Source organism: Falco naumanni, chromosome 1, assembly GCF_017639655.2.
Source record: "Falco naumanni isolate bFalNau1 chromosome 1, bFalNau1.pat, whole genome shotgun sequence".
NCBI classification, from domain to species: domain Eukaryota; kingdom Metazoa; phylum Chordata; class Aves; order Falconiformes; family Falconidae; genus Falco; species Falco naumanni.
In genome coordinates, this window is record NC_054054.1 from 115,776,214 (window position 1) to 115,791,955 (window position 15,742).

At 54.8% G+C, this 15,742-nt stretch overlaps 1 protein-coding gene across 1 annotated transcript in view; it reads left to right on the forward strand.

Moving 5' to 3' along the window:
• Positions 1-12,988: 12,988 nt before the first annotated feature.
• Positions 12,989-15,742, forward strand: part of LOC121081308 (heparan sulfate glucosamine 3-O-sulfotransferase 3B1-like) — a 30,241-nt gene continuing 27,487 nt past the window's right edge. The window contains exon 1 of the mRNA XM_040580229.1: positions 12,989-13,575. Coding sequence (XP_040436163.1) covers positions 13,124-13,575 — 452 coding nt within the window. The 5' untranslated portion in view covers positions 12,989-13,123. The remainder of the gene's footprint in view (positions 13,576-15,742) is intronic.

Below are 15,742 nucleotides of genomic sequence, written 5' to 3' on the forward strand. Positions count from 1 at the left end.
CAGGTACGGATGAAGCTATCTGCTGTCATTTTACTGCCTTTAGGACGTTTTGCTGCTGCATGTGCTTTGAAAATAAAAACATTACCAAACTGGAATCTTGGTTGCAGACAGGTAGCACAGTAGGTGCACTCGGGTGTCCTTTTTGATGGACAGTGCACAGTGGCTGGTACCACTATGGAAATGGAACAAATACTGAAGCATCTGCCCTCATCCAGGGGTGTTTGTGGTCCCTGTGACCGTACGTGGAGGATTAATGTCAGCCATCCCTACCCCAGCACTGCTGATTGCTGCCCACATTCCGCAGGGGGAGAGGCAGGTGAGGTGTGTCAGTGTGTCCAGCTGGGATCGCTTTGTGCAGCCGGGGCAATGCTGGGAGTTAAACCTGGGCATCCTGCATCTCTGTGCTGGGCCATATAAGCATCAGGCTTTGCACAGCTCCTTGAATCCGAAACAGCAGCTCCAATGTAGAATTGCAATGTAGTTTGGTTTTTTTTTCCCTTGTCCCACTGAGAGAACTTGAATATAAGTTGTTTGTCATCCTGTTATCCCGGTTACTCAGGATCTTGCCGTGAATTGGTCCTCCTGCAGAATACCTGCTATGTATGTGGTAGTGAAAAAAATAGCAGCAATGTGCCATGTCCCTCCTGCCACTGGGTCTGCTGGTAGCCGGGAGGGTCCCATCTAGGTGTTGCTGTTGCCGTTGCAGTGGGCACCACGAGAAGCCTGCAGCGAAGCTCACAGAGAAATCAGCCAGTGACTCAAGGATGAAGCTGGTTTTAGTCTATTTGGATTTTAAACCTTTTGTGTGGTTTTGTGGATAAAACAGTAGCCCTGAGGCTCAGGGGATCTTCATTCTTTCCAGATCTCTGTTGGAGAAATATGCTCCAGCTGTAAAACAGGCACGGTGACATTTCACCTCGTTGGGCAAATAAATAGCTTATGTTTTTGTCAGTCCTGTACCCATTTTTCCATATACCCTGTAAAAAGGCTGATGGTTTGGGGAGCTTTGCAGAGAGCTGGCACTGGGTTCCCCCCTGCTCCTCTTCTTTGCTCTGACCTTCAGCAAGTCACCTGATCCCGGCAGGCCAGCGTGGGGAGCTGAGCTACGCGCCTGTGAATCGCCCCAAGCTCTTGGGTTTGCAAGGAGACCCCAGGTCCTGCGTGAAGCCGCTCGCGGTACCGCAGCATGGCAGGCATCCCGGCAGGCCAGGCAGTCCGCTGGGCTCTGCGCTTTGTTCCAGCTTGAATGAGGAAACCCAACCCCTGCGCACACAGCTCTTTCCCTTCTCGTTTCCCCCACTGGGTTGTGTTTTTTTTTTCTCGCTTCCTGTATCAATCTCCGATATAATCTGCCCCAGCAGAGTAACACATTCACACTCTCCTGGCTCCAGCAGCGTTTCCCACTCAGCCAGGCCACAGCGTTTCAAGGCTTACACAAAACACACACGTCCTTTTCAGTTCTGACAATCCCAGGAGAGCAGGAATGGAAACAGAGTGATACTATTAGAAATCATTATCATTACAGATAGAAAGCGTGTTGTTCTGGTTGCTCTCCAGAGGCGATTAGATATTCCCCCTTCCTTGGAAACACAGGCTGTCTACAGAACACTTTGCTGTTAAAACAGAAATATCAGCACTGTTTGCCTACCAAGGAGCTCTGCTGGAGGTGGTAATGCTAGAAGCTCCGTTGCAGGCTGTTCCCGATGGTGTTTCTTAACCAGGCAGAGAGCCGGCCCCGGCGAGGGCTCGTGGGATGCAAGATGCCACTCGCGCTGGTGGCGTGTCCTTCGGCCGGTCCCTTGCCTCTTGGTGCTGCTATTTCTTCTTCCAGTCATGGAGAAGGTCAGTCCTGCAGGGCAGGGCATGTCCCCTGTGGGTGTGTGTCCAGCACTTGACCCTGCCAAAGACAAGTCAGAGTCTGGTTCCAATGTTCATCACCTCCCAAACAGCGTGTTGTTGATTTGGAGTCAACGATGACAAGTGAGTTGTGAATTCAGAAGTGCCGTTGCGGAGGACCCTCCTCCATGAGGGTCCCTCAGACTGTGACTTGCTGGGTGGCTTCATTGATGTTTTTCAGCTCCCTCTGAAGTAAACGTACTGCAGACTTGCAGGGCTTTGACGCAAAGGTTAGCAAGGTTTGGAGCTGCTTTCCAAACCCTTCTGTCGACCGAGCTTTCAGTATTTCTTGAACGTGAGATAGTCACTGTGCCCTGCGGTGGTCTGGGTTGCCACGTTGCAGGGGTCCCTGCCCCTCCGAAAGGTTGCTCAGGCCCAGAGCGGTCAGAGGCTCCCTGGCCCAAAGAAGAGGGGGTCTTTCAAGCACAGCATGTGTGCAGTGTCCCAAAGCCATTTAGACCACCATCAGAAGTGCATGTGTTTAAAAGAGCTGGCAGGAATAACTCTCATCAGCTCTGCCTCGTACACTTTCCGTCACCTCTGCTTTTCTGCTTCCAGACTTTTAACTGTTTGCACTGAAGATTTTCCAGCCTGGGTCAGTGCCTCGGGCTGGGGTTTAGTTTCCAGTGTTTCAAAAAGGCACGGTTCAACTGTTTCACAGAACAAGGTTGGCAAAACGAGCTGTTTTCCCACAATGTGGAGACATTTTTCCTACCACTCCTAACCAGTTCTGGCACCTCCAGGCCTTGGACCGAGAACTGACGATTTGGCAGAGGGCTCATGCGAGTTCAGGTTGGTGCATTTATCCATTCTGGGAAGGTACCTTGTGTTTCCCTGAGTCCCTGAGAGGTTACTGCTCCCAAATGCTTGTTCGAGCGTTGCTGCTGACACCTCTGAAGTGATGCTCTGAGTGGAGTAGGCAGATACCAGACTGGGGAGCTGGCAGGGAGCTGCTGCACTGGTCCTTGTGCTGCTGCCACGGTCCTTGTGCTGCCGCTGTGGTCCTTGTGCTGCTGCCATGGTCCTTGTGCTGCTGCCATGGTCCTTGTGCTGCAGCTGTGGTCCTTGTGCTGCCGCTGTGGTCCTTGTGCTGCTGCCATGGTCCTTGTGCTGCCGCTGTGGTCCTTGTGCTGCTGCCATGGTCCTTGTGCTGCTGCCATGGTCCTTGTGCTGCAGCTGTGGTCCTTGTGCTGCCGCTGTGGTCCTTGTGCTGCTGCCATGGTCCTTGTGCTTTAGCGACAGCAAGGACTAAAAAGACGTGCCTAGAAGGGAGGGTGCCTGGCCATCCCCATTAGAGCTAGGAAAGTTGCCCTAAATTCACACCTGTATTCCCACTTTTCTACGAGTCCTGCTGCAGCCGTGCCTGTCGAGCGAGGCAGTGTGATACCTGAGTTGAGGTTTTCACACCTCAGAGGTGTGTGCAGCCCCAGAGGCCAGGGCAGTTTGGTGCTTGAGGTTTTTTTCCCCCGGTTTTGCTGTACAAGACACATGTTCTGTCCCCTGCTCCCCTCTCTAACACTTCCTATTGTAACCACAGCTTCCCTTCCATACATTTTTTTCACAAAACATTCTATAAAGAGCATTGCTTGTACCCATCTAAACTGCAGCTGTAGCCAGACTTAAACAGAAACACAGACTTCGGGGAACTGCCCTGAGTGACTGGAAGCAGAAGGGCTCTGATCTCCCAGACTGACTGAACTGTCCCTAACTGGGACCAGTTGGGACATTTTGCCCATCTTCCTCCACTGAAAAGCAAGAAAGGGGGAAAGGGAGAGCAGCATCCCTGCAGGTGGGGTAGAGACCAGCCCATGGTGCTGGGGAGGACAGAGCTTCCAGGTGGACAGGAGGGCTCCACCGGTGCCCCGAGAAAGCTGAGAAAGGCTGGGAGATGTTTGGGATTTTTATTTTTTTTTTTTTTTTTTTTGGCCAGGGAGAGAAGGCACTGTATCAAATTAAAATTGAAACAGAGATGCAAACGAGGTGATTAAGGCATTTCTGTCGTGCTTCCAGGGGAGCTGCTGGATGGTATCCAAACAGGGAAGGGAACAGCCCGAGTTTATCAGCTGAACTCGGAGGTTCGTACGGATACTGGGATACTTGCACCGCGGAGCTGCCGAAGGGCTGGGTGATGGACGTGCTGCACCTTGGCCATCCCCGCACCAACCGCTGCCAGCCAGCGTGGAAGGGGAAGCAAAGCGCGGCATGCCGAGGGAAGCGGGATGCGCGGGGCCACACAGTCACCCAGCAGCAGAGAGAGGAACATTATTTAGATCTCTCCTCCCCTGTCTGATGTCCCTGGCCTGCTGCTTAGGGCCACTGTTTGCTTGTTACATGCACTTGGCTTTCGGTGGGATCCCGGACTGGCAGGAGCGGGTGATGCATCGGGCGTGAGGCTCATTAACCCTCCTCTCTTCAGAAATGTGTGGTGGGAAGAGCCTGGTGGCAGCGCCTGGTGGCAGCACCTGGAGGCAGATGCTCCCGCAGCGGCTCTGCCCTGTGCTCCTCACAGCGCTGTGTGGGGTGCGGGTCTGTCCCACCCTGTCGGAGCCCTGGGGACCTCGGCCAGCCCTGGCACTGCCTCCGGGACCTGCCAGTAGCTGGTAAATGCTTCCATTTGGGGACGGGAAGGGGTCTGTCTGCTGCACTGCCGCGCTGCTCCTGGCAGGTCTGGCCCCCAAGAGCCCCCCAGCATCCCCATCAGCATTGGCACCGCATCCCGTGGGAGCAGCCTCCCTGCCGGTGTGCTGGTGAGCTGAGGAGCCACCGCGCTGGTGGGGCACAGCTGTACGGACCACCTGCCGGGCTCGGCCTTGCCAGGCTCAGCCCCGGTGGGCTCAGCCCCGGTGGGCTCTGCCATCGGAGCCGTGGCCCGTGTCTCTGGCAGCTCGGAGCCAAGGCACCTGCTCCGGCGCTGCCGGCCCTTCGTGCGCTTTGCTCGCCGCAGGGGCTGCGGGGGGGGCCGTGCTGGCCAGCCGGGCCGGTGGCCACGGACCTGCAGCGGGACGGACGGGCTGCGCCTCGCCCGGCCGCGGTGGCAGGGAACTCCCTCTGTTGACTTATCCTGAAGTTGCACCCCTTAATCCAGCGGTGTCCCTGTCTCTGGTAATAAATAGCACCTTCCCCGAGTGTCTTCAGCCCTTACTAAACCACAGCCTGGACTGATTACTGCTGCTTTTGTAGCCTTTACAGAGCTGTTTTTATTTATAATTGCACCCCACTGGTGTGTTCATAATGATTTTCCCTGCTGCCTCCCATGCGGTCCCGTGCTACAAAGCCACATTTTGGTAGTAGCTGTTGTTCAGTTTGATCACTTGTTATTCAGATGACATATTAATAGCAGCATCTCTGTGAGGCTTTAGAGCGTTTTCTTCTTCAAACCATCTACAACAAAAGCCGAGGGTTAGCCTTAATACCACATGTGATTTGTTTGCCCCCCCTCCAGCGATGAGTCCAATTAAAGGAGCGCGGTGCGAGAGCCCGTCTCGCCCATCCCGTCCTGCCTCAGCCCCAGGACCTGCTCCCAGACCCCTGACCCAGAGGTGTGTGAGACTCCAGCGGGAACAGGGGTGCTGGGACAGCCCCGCGTGGCTGAAGGGGGATGAGTGTGTAGTTGCCTGTGTGTAGGCTGTAAGAAGCCTTTAAAAAATATACTTCGCAGATGTTCATTCAAGCCTTGTGATTCCCCTAAAACCCAATTTTACGTTATTTGACAGAGAGAAAGGGCAGTGAGGCTGGGTGCTTGGATGCTCTGGGGATGAGGAGCCGCCGGTGAGGACAGAAACCAACCCAGAGGTGCCTGATGCCTCCAGAGCAGGACGCTGCCTCCAGGCTTGGCGAGTGGGTGGGCAGGAGTGGGGCGATGCTCTTTATTTTAGCCATTTACAGGGGGGGGGGAAGAAAACCCAGCAAAACTTATCTTTGCTGGAAGAGGTTTAAATGAAACATTCAACCAGCTGAGGCTGCTGCCTCGGCTTTCATTCAGAAGGGGACTGTGAATGGACTCCTCACCCACTTCAAAAGGCCGTGGCAGCGTGTCCTCTGCGGCGCGGGTCATTCATGGGCACTACAGGAGATGTGAAAACATCTGCTAGGTCCATGCCTGCCCCTTTCAGTACAGTTACTCCCCTTGCTAATAATTGTCTGTGTTCTGTCATCTAGAAAGGGACTTTGTGTGCCTCCCAGGTATTCTAATGCTAATTTGTTTAGTTAAAAAGGAGAAGAGGCTAAACAGATGTGAACCATTTGGTTAGGTTGTAGTTCATTTGTTAGGAAGTGCAAAGGATTCTTGGCAGGATATTAAATATTACCTTGGCTGCTCACAAACACTTCATATTTCAAGAGAGAAAGGGAGGTAGGGACTGCACTCCATAAATCAGCCTTTTCAAAGAGACAGAAAAAGGCAAACATTTGATAAATCTGTGTCATTATACTTAAGAGATCAAAGGGGTTTTTACATATGTATTTATGCAACTGGCAACCTAGGAGACAATAATAACAAACATAGATCTCTGACAGCTTTACAAAAATAAAAATTAGCTGGTTCTAATCTGTAATTATCTGGGAACTGTACGAGGTAGGAGGTTGCTAGCAGTCAAGCTTTAAGTTGCTAATGTTGAGACGATGAGCGAATGTTAAGTCATTCATAAATACATTAGGAAGTTCCGTGGGCAAGAGATTGTGAAAGCCACCGGCTGGTAGGCAGGGATGCCCACTGCGTGCACAGAGCTGGTGTTACACACCAAGCCCAAAACAGCCAGGCAGTAATCACAACCAAAAGTCACCAGGGAAAGCACTGTTTCACTGTGTGCTAATCGCCTTTGTGATTTTCCAGCAGATGATCTAGCAGGAATCTACCTGAAGGATCCCTGAAGGTAGGAAGATTTCCACCCCTGGTCTCTCTCCTGCTTGCAGATCAGTGTCTGATAGCTTCTGTAGCCTGGGTGAGCCCTGCCACCGTTCCCAGATTAGCCTGACTCGTGCTGTACAGCCACCTAAAGTACAGAACTGGAGCCAGCGACTCAGGTAAGTCAGGGAAGAAGCTTGGGAAGAACCCAGAAGAGGATTGCAAGCAGCAGGAATAACGGGAGGATTAACAGGGGCTGCAGTGGGTATTGCTTTAATCCAGGACAGAATTTAGCAGAGGAGTTGAAATCTCTCCAGAAGGAGCAAGGGCCATTGCATCTCTCAAAAAACAAGGAGAAATCCAGTTGCGTGAAAATAATTCCATGGACAAAGCAATGCAGCCGCAGAAATTAGAGAAGGAGAAGTAGCATTATGTCATCTCGCTTTTCCTTTTGGCCAGTCACTGAGCTGATTTCCTATTCTCTTGTGCTGTTTTAAAATGACTTCAGCAACTTGGTTTCTGCTTGTTCCCATGGGAAACTTCCACAGTCTATAGATTTCGCTGGTAGGAAACTCTTCCTGACAGTCAGACTGTATTTTCCTTTACTCAATTCCATCACATCACTCCTACTTACGCCTCCTTGGAGCACCCTAAATGCTCTTCTCCATTGAAGTCGGTGGAGTTATGTGAGCAGTAAATTTGGCCCGTGGCACTTGGAGAAATAGATATTAAAACCCCAGGGACAAATTAGGGGCGAGGGGAGGGAGGGCAGTGGGGGAAAGGAAATGGTTTCAGGTTGAGAGAAACAAGATCTCCTCTTACATCTGTACAGCGGTGCTGCCCACTGCCCCAGTGGGAGCACGCCTGGGACTCTGCAGCAAAACGTTGCAAGAGGCAGCGATGTCCCTGGGCTGTCCCCGAGCACTGGCGTGGCTGTAGAGCCGCATCCGAGGGCTCGAGGGCAGTGCCTGGCACTTGGGCTTACATGCAGAGGGATGGCACAAAGCCCTGGGCACTTCCCTGGGTAGTGGCTGACCTGTTTTGAGCGCCGGTGATGCCACCCACAGTCACCCCGCTGCCTTTCACCCTGGGGTGGCCCAACCCCACCGTCTGGCTGTGCGCAGCTGGGATGGTCACCAGCCCTGACCAACACAACGCTCACTGCAAGCTGTGACTCTGCTGGTTGGTGTTAGCACCTGTGTTTTTCAGAACAAAATCCCAGATGCCCTGGGCACTTTCCCCCAGCTCTTCCCTCGCTATCGTGACATTAATATGAGTCCAGCAGATGTGCGCAGTGATGGAGCTGCTGCAGTACAGAAGGAGAGGCAGCTGCTGACAGGCACACGAGATAAGTACACCAGCATCCCTCAGCTCCCCTCTGCTCCCAGACCGCTGCAGGCCACCAGCCCACAGGCTGCGCGACAGACGTGGCAGAGAGGAATAGAGGGGACAGCACCGAGGACTCCTTTGGGTGGAAGAAGTGGAATAAAGATATGTGTGATCTCTCCTCCCGGGACCCTGCAAGGGGGCAAGGGCTGGGGACATGGACCCATGACTGAGGAACATCTCAGTGTACTGCAAAAGACCAGTAAGGGCAACAAACCCATTATAGATATATAGGTGGAAGAGGACACACAATAGCATGCAGAAGCCCCACACCAAAGCCCTTCCTCCCAGTGTGCTAGGTGCTCTGTGTTCCTAAAACAGAGGTGGTGGTGGCGGGTCACCTCCTCTCTGGCCATCACTCTATGCCAGGACACTCCAGGGTTACATACTCCAGAATGCCTTATTGTCCCATGAAAGTGCACTCGGCTGACATCATGAAATGGTGAATTACTTTCCCAAACAGGGCTGGGAGTGTGTCAGGAAAACAGCATCCTCTCTGGACTGGGACCAAGAGCACCCTGGCTTGATTTTGGGTACCTGCTCCTATTCCCCTCCCCCCCCCCCCCCCCCCCCCAGCAGGACTGGCTCCAGCAGATCTCTAAAGAGCTGTGTGTGCCCTTCACTGACAGACAGCTCTTTGTACTTCAGAAGAAAGAAAGAAGGTGCTGAGCATTTCAGCACTGCCTTGCTCAGTGGCAGGAAAATAATGTTTGCTGAAAAGATATACGGATTTTCTAGTTGGGAAAAGACAAAGCAACAAGGTGAAACTCAGCATCAGGCCGGGAGGATAGGGTCAGCACTGGGAGATGCTGCCTCGTGTCAGACTCCAAGAAGCTGCTGGAAAGCACATGCCTGCAGCTGCAGGGAGGTGGCCTGGGAAGAGCCCTCCAGGGTGGATGCCGGCGGGGTAAGCCCGCAGACTTGACCCTTCCTTCCTCTGTCCTCGCCGGGGACTTTGATCATCTCAGCGTGAAGGTGTGCTGCACTCTCTGCTTTCCGCCCTGTTTTAACAAGTGCGTCTTGCAGAGCTGGGCACCCTCCAGGCCCATCTCAGCGCTGCTCCACTGAGCGCTACCGTGACCCCCTGCCCGGAGCCGCACCTTCCCAGTGCCAGCTGTCATCAATCAATCGCCAAGAAATGGGATCCCAAGACCGTACTGATGCAGCTCAATTAACTTATTGATTAACCAGCTAGCAAGACAGCCGCTATTATGATTCAAGGGCTCTGCAGTCACAACACAGAGCAAACCCAGTCTTGCGTTGCTGTTTGTGCCCATTTCTCTCCAACCCCGGGTTCTTCACCATGTAGCCCCCATTGCTCTGTTGCCCTCATCAGCGGGGCACGACACGCATGCTCCTGCCACAACTGCTGCGTGTGGGACGTTAATCAAAGTGTAAGAGCCAAGAGCAAGCGTGTGAGCCTCGCTGGAGCCCGGCAGTCACGGTGGCAGCAGGTACAGGGGGGACCTGCACACTCCCAAGCGGATGTGCAGGCTCCAGCTGGAGGCAGGTGGGTCAGGATGGAGGCTGGAGCCACAACTGGTTCCCAACCTTCTCGTCAAAACATGCCTCACCTGCACCTCCTGCTCCAAGGAGAGCTTGGACCAAGTGGGCTCAGCCCTACTCCTGACCTACCTTTGCTCGGATGCTGTTTCTGATCACTTACCAATTTGCCATTCCTAGGGAAAAAGCTCCTGACATCCAACTGCTGAAGATACAGTTACAGTAAAACTTATCTTGGGGCTATTTTTCTTAAAAAGCCAATCCAACTTTTACAAGCTACAGCTGACATATATTAAGGGCTTAAACCAAACTTTCTGTGACATTTTGTTGATGTTATCCTGGCTGGTGCTGGTGGATGTAAGGGACAAGGAGACTTATTCCAGCTGAAGGGTTTTCCTCTTGCCTCATGGGTGTAGGAACATGCAGTGGAGCAACCTGCACGCAGAAGCAGCAGGTTTTGAATAGTACAAAGCACCGAGTAAAGAGGTGAGTAAATCTGGGTCCAGGAGAGCCAGCCTGTGTCACCCATGGAATGATCCCTGCCCGCCGCTGTGATTCATGCCTTGCTTGGAAGTGCCCTCTTTAATTCTCTTCACAATTACCAGGCTGGGCCAGCTGGCAGAGCTGTACCAGCACACAGAGGGAGGCTAGAAAGCAATTCCTGCTGCAATTGCACTTCATCTCTGCTTGCTTGGTGTCACCCGTCAAAGCGCAGGCAGCCCAGCAGTGCCATCTATTCTCTCGCACAGCAGAGGAGTGCTTTGGGATCGCTCACTGGTTTGACTCCATAGCCAAAGCACAAACGATCTCCTTGCGTCATCCCAAAATCTGCTTTGCAAATACCTGCTCCCGGGAAGGATGGGGACCAGTGGCACTGGTACTGGAGGTGGTTTGGGTGGCCCAAGCACTATTTTTAGCTCTGTGTTAACCTGCTGTGCAGCTTTTAGAGAGTCGTGCAGCTCTCAGGGTCTTATTTCCCCTCTTCAATCTGCCTGGTTTAATTAGTTTGTAAACTCTAGTTTGTAGTTTGAGATTGTTTGACAAGATGCTCACACCACTTCTAGTGTGATCAGAACAATTTACTTTTCCACGACACTTTTCAAGATTTGCTGTAAAGCTGGTGTATGAAGAAGTCAGCATCATGCTATCACTTCTGACAGACAAAAAAATCAAGGCACTTGGTGGTGAAAAGATTTGCCTTTTCTTTGGTAGCAAAAGTTAAAAATAAAAGGCAGAGGTTCCCGCAAAACCTGGCTCTGCCCTTAAAGCAACAGTGCTCTGAGGGCAGCTAATGCAGTACCAAAATCTATGCATCTTCTAATAAAAATGTGGTAGAAAAGCTGCACACGTGTGTTGAAGCCACTGTTACATGCTGGCCGGATGAATGCTGGCTGAGGCACTTCCACAGTGTCCAAAGTCCCCGCTGGCTCCTTGGAAAATGCTGGCATGATCCAGTCCTGGAGAGGAGGATCCCAGTGCTCATGGTGTCGTGGAAAGGGTCTCCTTAGCCAAATGCTCTGAATTTGGCTCTTGTGGACTGTTGTGTTTGGTCCCTACATGTCCTTCCCAACACGTGGTCTGCCGCAGATCTCACCTGCTGTTTGTACAGGCAGAGGGTTCCAAAAATATGGCTCTGCAAAAGGTGTGGTTCATCAAAAAGCCAACGCGCATCAGAAGAAGGCGTAAATCCAGGTACTTTGGGGAAGAGGAGGACATGACTGAGATGCCCCCAACGCCATGATGCCCCAGTGCCTGAGCCCCAGCTGGCAATTTCCTGCGGCCGTGGGGGAGCGGGGAGTGGGACTTTCTCGCTTCTCTTTCTGTCCTGCAGCCTCCAGAGGAGGGATGCGGCCGGCACAGTGGGGTGTGCAGCTGGAACCTGGCCGGGGACAGGCCACCAGGTGAGAGGGTTCAGCTGCCGTCATCCCAATCTAGCTGCGACACTAATGGACGGAGGGAAATGTGGATTGACAGGCATAATGCAGAACTGCAATATCTTGTCTAACGGTTCCCTTTTGTGTCTGTACAGCAGACAGACCTCTGAACCCTTGTCTTTAGTCTAGCAATTAAACTTACTATTTCGTCATTAAATCTTGTTTAGGGATGAAGCCAAGTCTGATTAACATTCTTGAGTGGAAGCCCGGGGGCCGGCCAGCGCAGGGGTGCCTCAGCCAGAGGCCACGGGAGCCGGGGTGCTGCCCATGTGAACCCCCCCGCGGGGGAGAGAGGTCCCTGTTAGCAAATGTTTGCCGGGGTGTCTGAGAGCCCAGCCGTGGCCCCTAAATTGCAAACCTCTCCAGTTTCCTTTCCTTAGTGGTTTTAGAGCACTAGATGATGCTGGAGACCCCAGTTCCGATCCACACCCAGAACAGCTTTGCAGGAGGCACTTTGGTCAGGCAGAATTTACACTCGGGTGAGTCTGTTAAATATCATCTATCGGACCTTGAGAAGGTTCCATCGTCACGTTGGACGGATGTGTGGGGCAGGGAACAAGGGCTGCTGAAAGCATCAGCACCCACCGCCTCCCCTCCAGGCAAGCACCTTTGGTCCCAAAGGACTTTCCCGAGGGCTTGCAGGGATCGCGGCGCCCACCCCCGAGGCAGCCCCGGACGGGCCGGAGGGTGAGCACCGAGAGGGGGCTTCGGGGCCGGGCCAGCGCCCTTCCCCGGGGCAGGCTGAGCCCCTGTGGCGCGGTGGGTACCGGGCAGAGCTGGAGGGGGGCGCACCACCCCCTCAGGGGGGCTGGGGGCTCGGCTGTCAGGGTCCGCGTGTCCGGGGCGAGGGCCCACCACGGCAGGAGGGGCTCCCTGCTGCGGAGCTGCGGGTTACACACGGCGAGCCGGGGAGGGCTGTCCGCCCGCAGCCCCCGGCTGTCCCACCGGCGCGTCCCCCGTCCCCCGCGCGTCCCCGGCAGTTCCCCGGGAATCTGGGCGAGGGGCTGTTCGGGCGCTGCCGCCCCGCACGGCACCTGACCGAGCCCCCGGCGCTGCGGGGCCCGGGGCTGACACCCCACCCCCCCGCCCCATGCAGGCGCCGGGCGAGCGGGCCCGGACGCGGCGGGATGGGGCCGCAGCGCTATCGCGGCCGGTGCGGAGCCGCCGCCCCCGACGGCGCGGACCGGGGTGGGTCGGGGCGCCCCCCCGCGCCCGCTGCCGCCTCCCCAGCCAATGGGCGCGCCCCCTCCCGCCCGCGCCCCGCCCCCGGCAGCCGGTTGGTCGCTCCGCCCGGCTCATTATGCGGCAGAGCGCGGCCGTGATAGGGCGGCGGCTCTGCCCGTCGGCCGGCCCCGCTGCCCGCCCCCGCCCCCGCCGCCGCCGCTGCCTTTGCCTGCGCTGCCGGCGGCGGGAGAGCGGCGCTGGGGCGGGCGGCGGGCGGGCAGCGCCGCGCACACGCGTGCGGGGCCGCGCTGGGGCTCGGGGTGCCCATGCGGCGGCGGGCAGAGCCGAGCCGAGCCGGGCCAGCGCCAGCCATGCATCCCGGCTCGCCCGCGGGCACATGGGGCAGCGCTTGAACCGCTGCCTCGATGTCCCCGTCGCGCTGCCGCCGCTGAGGCGGAGGCTCCTGCTGCTCTTCATCATGCTCTTCCTCTGGCTCTACATGTTCTACTCCTGCGCCGGCTCCTGCGCCGGGCTGGCCGCCCGCGGCTCCCCCGCACCGCCCCGCGCCGCCCCGCCGCTGCCCCAGCTGCTGCCGCCGGCTCCGGGGGCGGCGGGCGAGGAGAGCAGCCTGGAGGAGCAGCGGGCAGCGCCCGACGCCGCCAGCCCCATCTCCAGCTTCTTCAACGGCTCTGGCACCAAGCGGCTGCCGCAGGCCATCATCATCGGCGTGAAGAAGGGGGGGACGCGGGCGCTGCTGGAGTTCCTGCGGGTGCACCCCGACGTCCGCGCCGTCGGCGCCGAGCCCCACTTCTTCGACCGCAACTACGAGCGGGGACTCGCCTGGTACAGGTAGCCAGCCGCCCCTCGGGGCTCCGGGGTGTGCGGGGGGGTCCCCGGCCCGCGGCGGGGGCAGCGCCCGCGGCGGAGTGCGGGCGTTCCGCTAGGTGCAGCCCCCGAAAAAGCAACCCCCAAAATTAAAAAAAAATATAAAATAAACCCCAGGAAACCTTCGCGGAACTTGCCTTCCCCGCTAGTGCAAGCGGCGGCTGGGTGTTCGCAGGCTGCACGCTAGCAAGAGCGTATTTAATCTTTAAAGAAAGGTTAAATATTAAATTAAAAAAAAAATAAAAATTAACACTCATTTCGTTGTGCTTCCAGGGCTTTTTGCCCGAGCGGCTGTTTTCCCTCGGGCTCGGGGCGCTGCTGGGGGCCGCCTGGCGGAGCCGCAGCCCCCGGGTGGGCGCTGGGGTGGGCAAGGGCTTCTCCTCCCGCCCCGGGGGGCTTCTCCTCCCGCCGGGGGAAGCAGCCCCGACCGCTCCCGCTCACTCTCCGCTAACTTTCTCCTGCCGCTATAACCCGCTTTACAGCCGATCCGCTGCGCGGGTCCCGGCGCGGCGCTGCGGGGGAGCGCGGGGGGTCGCGGGGGTACCTCCGGACGGGGTGCGGAACGCTTTAGCTGCGGGAAAAGGCTAAATTGCGGGCTGGCATCCCGCACGGGGGGTGCGGGGCGGCCCCTGCGACGGGGGAGCCGGTGGGACACGGCGCGCCGGCGCCCACCGCAATTAAGTTCCTTTTCATCCTTTTTATGCTTGAAGTTCCTTTATCGGGAATATTTTGACTCTGCCTTTCTGCTGAGTGCTTACAGGAGCGCTGAAGGAGCAGGGATGGAAACTTTGGAGCTAGATGGGAGCTGGGAAGTTCCGAATCTTAACCTTTGTAGTCTCAAAACTCCCACCCTGCGAGCCCGATTAGGTTTATAGTTTGGGTTGGGTTTTTATTTATTTATTATTATTATTTTTAATGTTGCCATCCATCAGCAGTTAGTGAAATGAACGCAGGATAAGATCTGGCGAGGGGGGAAGTCGGTTTTGCAACCGCTTTCGTTTTCTGGGATTCTGGAATTTTGGTGGAGGATGCAGCGTGTCGTCCCGTAGTGACCGAGATGAAATCTTTATGAATTGAGTCGGTTTAAAAAAAAAAAAAAAAGTATCAGTCTCGCATTTTGAAAGGAGAACTTGCATAGAACAGAGCAGAAGACCTGTCAGGATTTATTAGCAAAATGGTGGTGTACGTGTTGAACTCTGTTTTTAATTAGGCACCTAAATTAGACCATAAAATGGTTGATTAATCTTTTACAAGTAAGAGGTGGAAGGGGAGAAGGAGAGAATAATGCTTACGATTACATTAATCTGTTGTTCCAGATGCAGTGGGTGAAAGTCATTATTTAAAGGATACATGTTATTTTTTAAATTCGGAGAAGCTGGCATCAAAGTTGTATGTAACTTCTTAAAGTTTCACCTTATCAGCTGCTTAATTTTAAGCAGCGCGGGCCCAATCCCTGCAAGCACGCTGCTACATGATTGAATGGTGTCCTTGCAAAAAGGGCGTTTTAACTGAATTACAGCAAATCTTCAGGTCTGAGTGGTGACGCTCCCGAGCAGCGAGTGTAAGTGATGCTGGAGGTCTGGAAATCACTGGGGTGTGATTCTCCCAGAGGATCGGAGGCTGGCCGGCTGTGGGATGGGCACCCCGAGCCGCTCGGGGTCGGGGGGGAAGGACTAAATAATGCCAAAGGTATGGAAAAGAGGATGTATTTGTTCAAATAGACAGGCAAGTTGTTGGGTAATTGTGTGTTATTTCCTACCTCAGTTTGAATTAGATGCAGAAGTTTGTTCCTATCATTTTCGGCGTTAGAAATCAGACACTGTGTAACTCCAAACTCCCACCGACTGCAGTCAGTCTTGGCTTCTCAGCGCTCCTCAGCAGCATGCTTATTTCTCCAAGACCTAACAAGGCTTTTCTTTATTATCTTAATGTCCATAAGGAGATGTGTTTGTATCTTCTTGTTAACGGCCCAATAAAATCAGATTAAAAATGCTATAAAACATCCGCAGTGCCAGCCACTGCGCAGCGAGCTGGGCAAGCCTTGTCTCCGCGTTTCAGATGTTTTTGCACAAATTGACTGAACTTTGGAACTGAGGGAGTTACTGGTGCCCCCAGCACCCCGTCCTTGCGG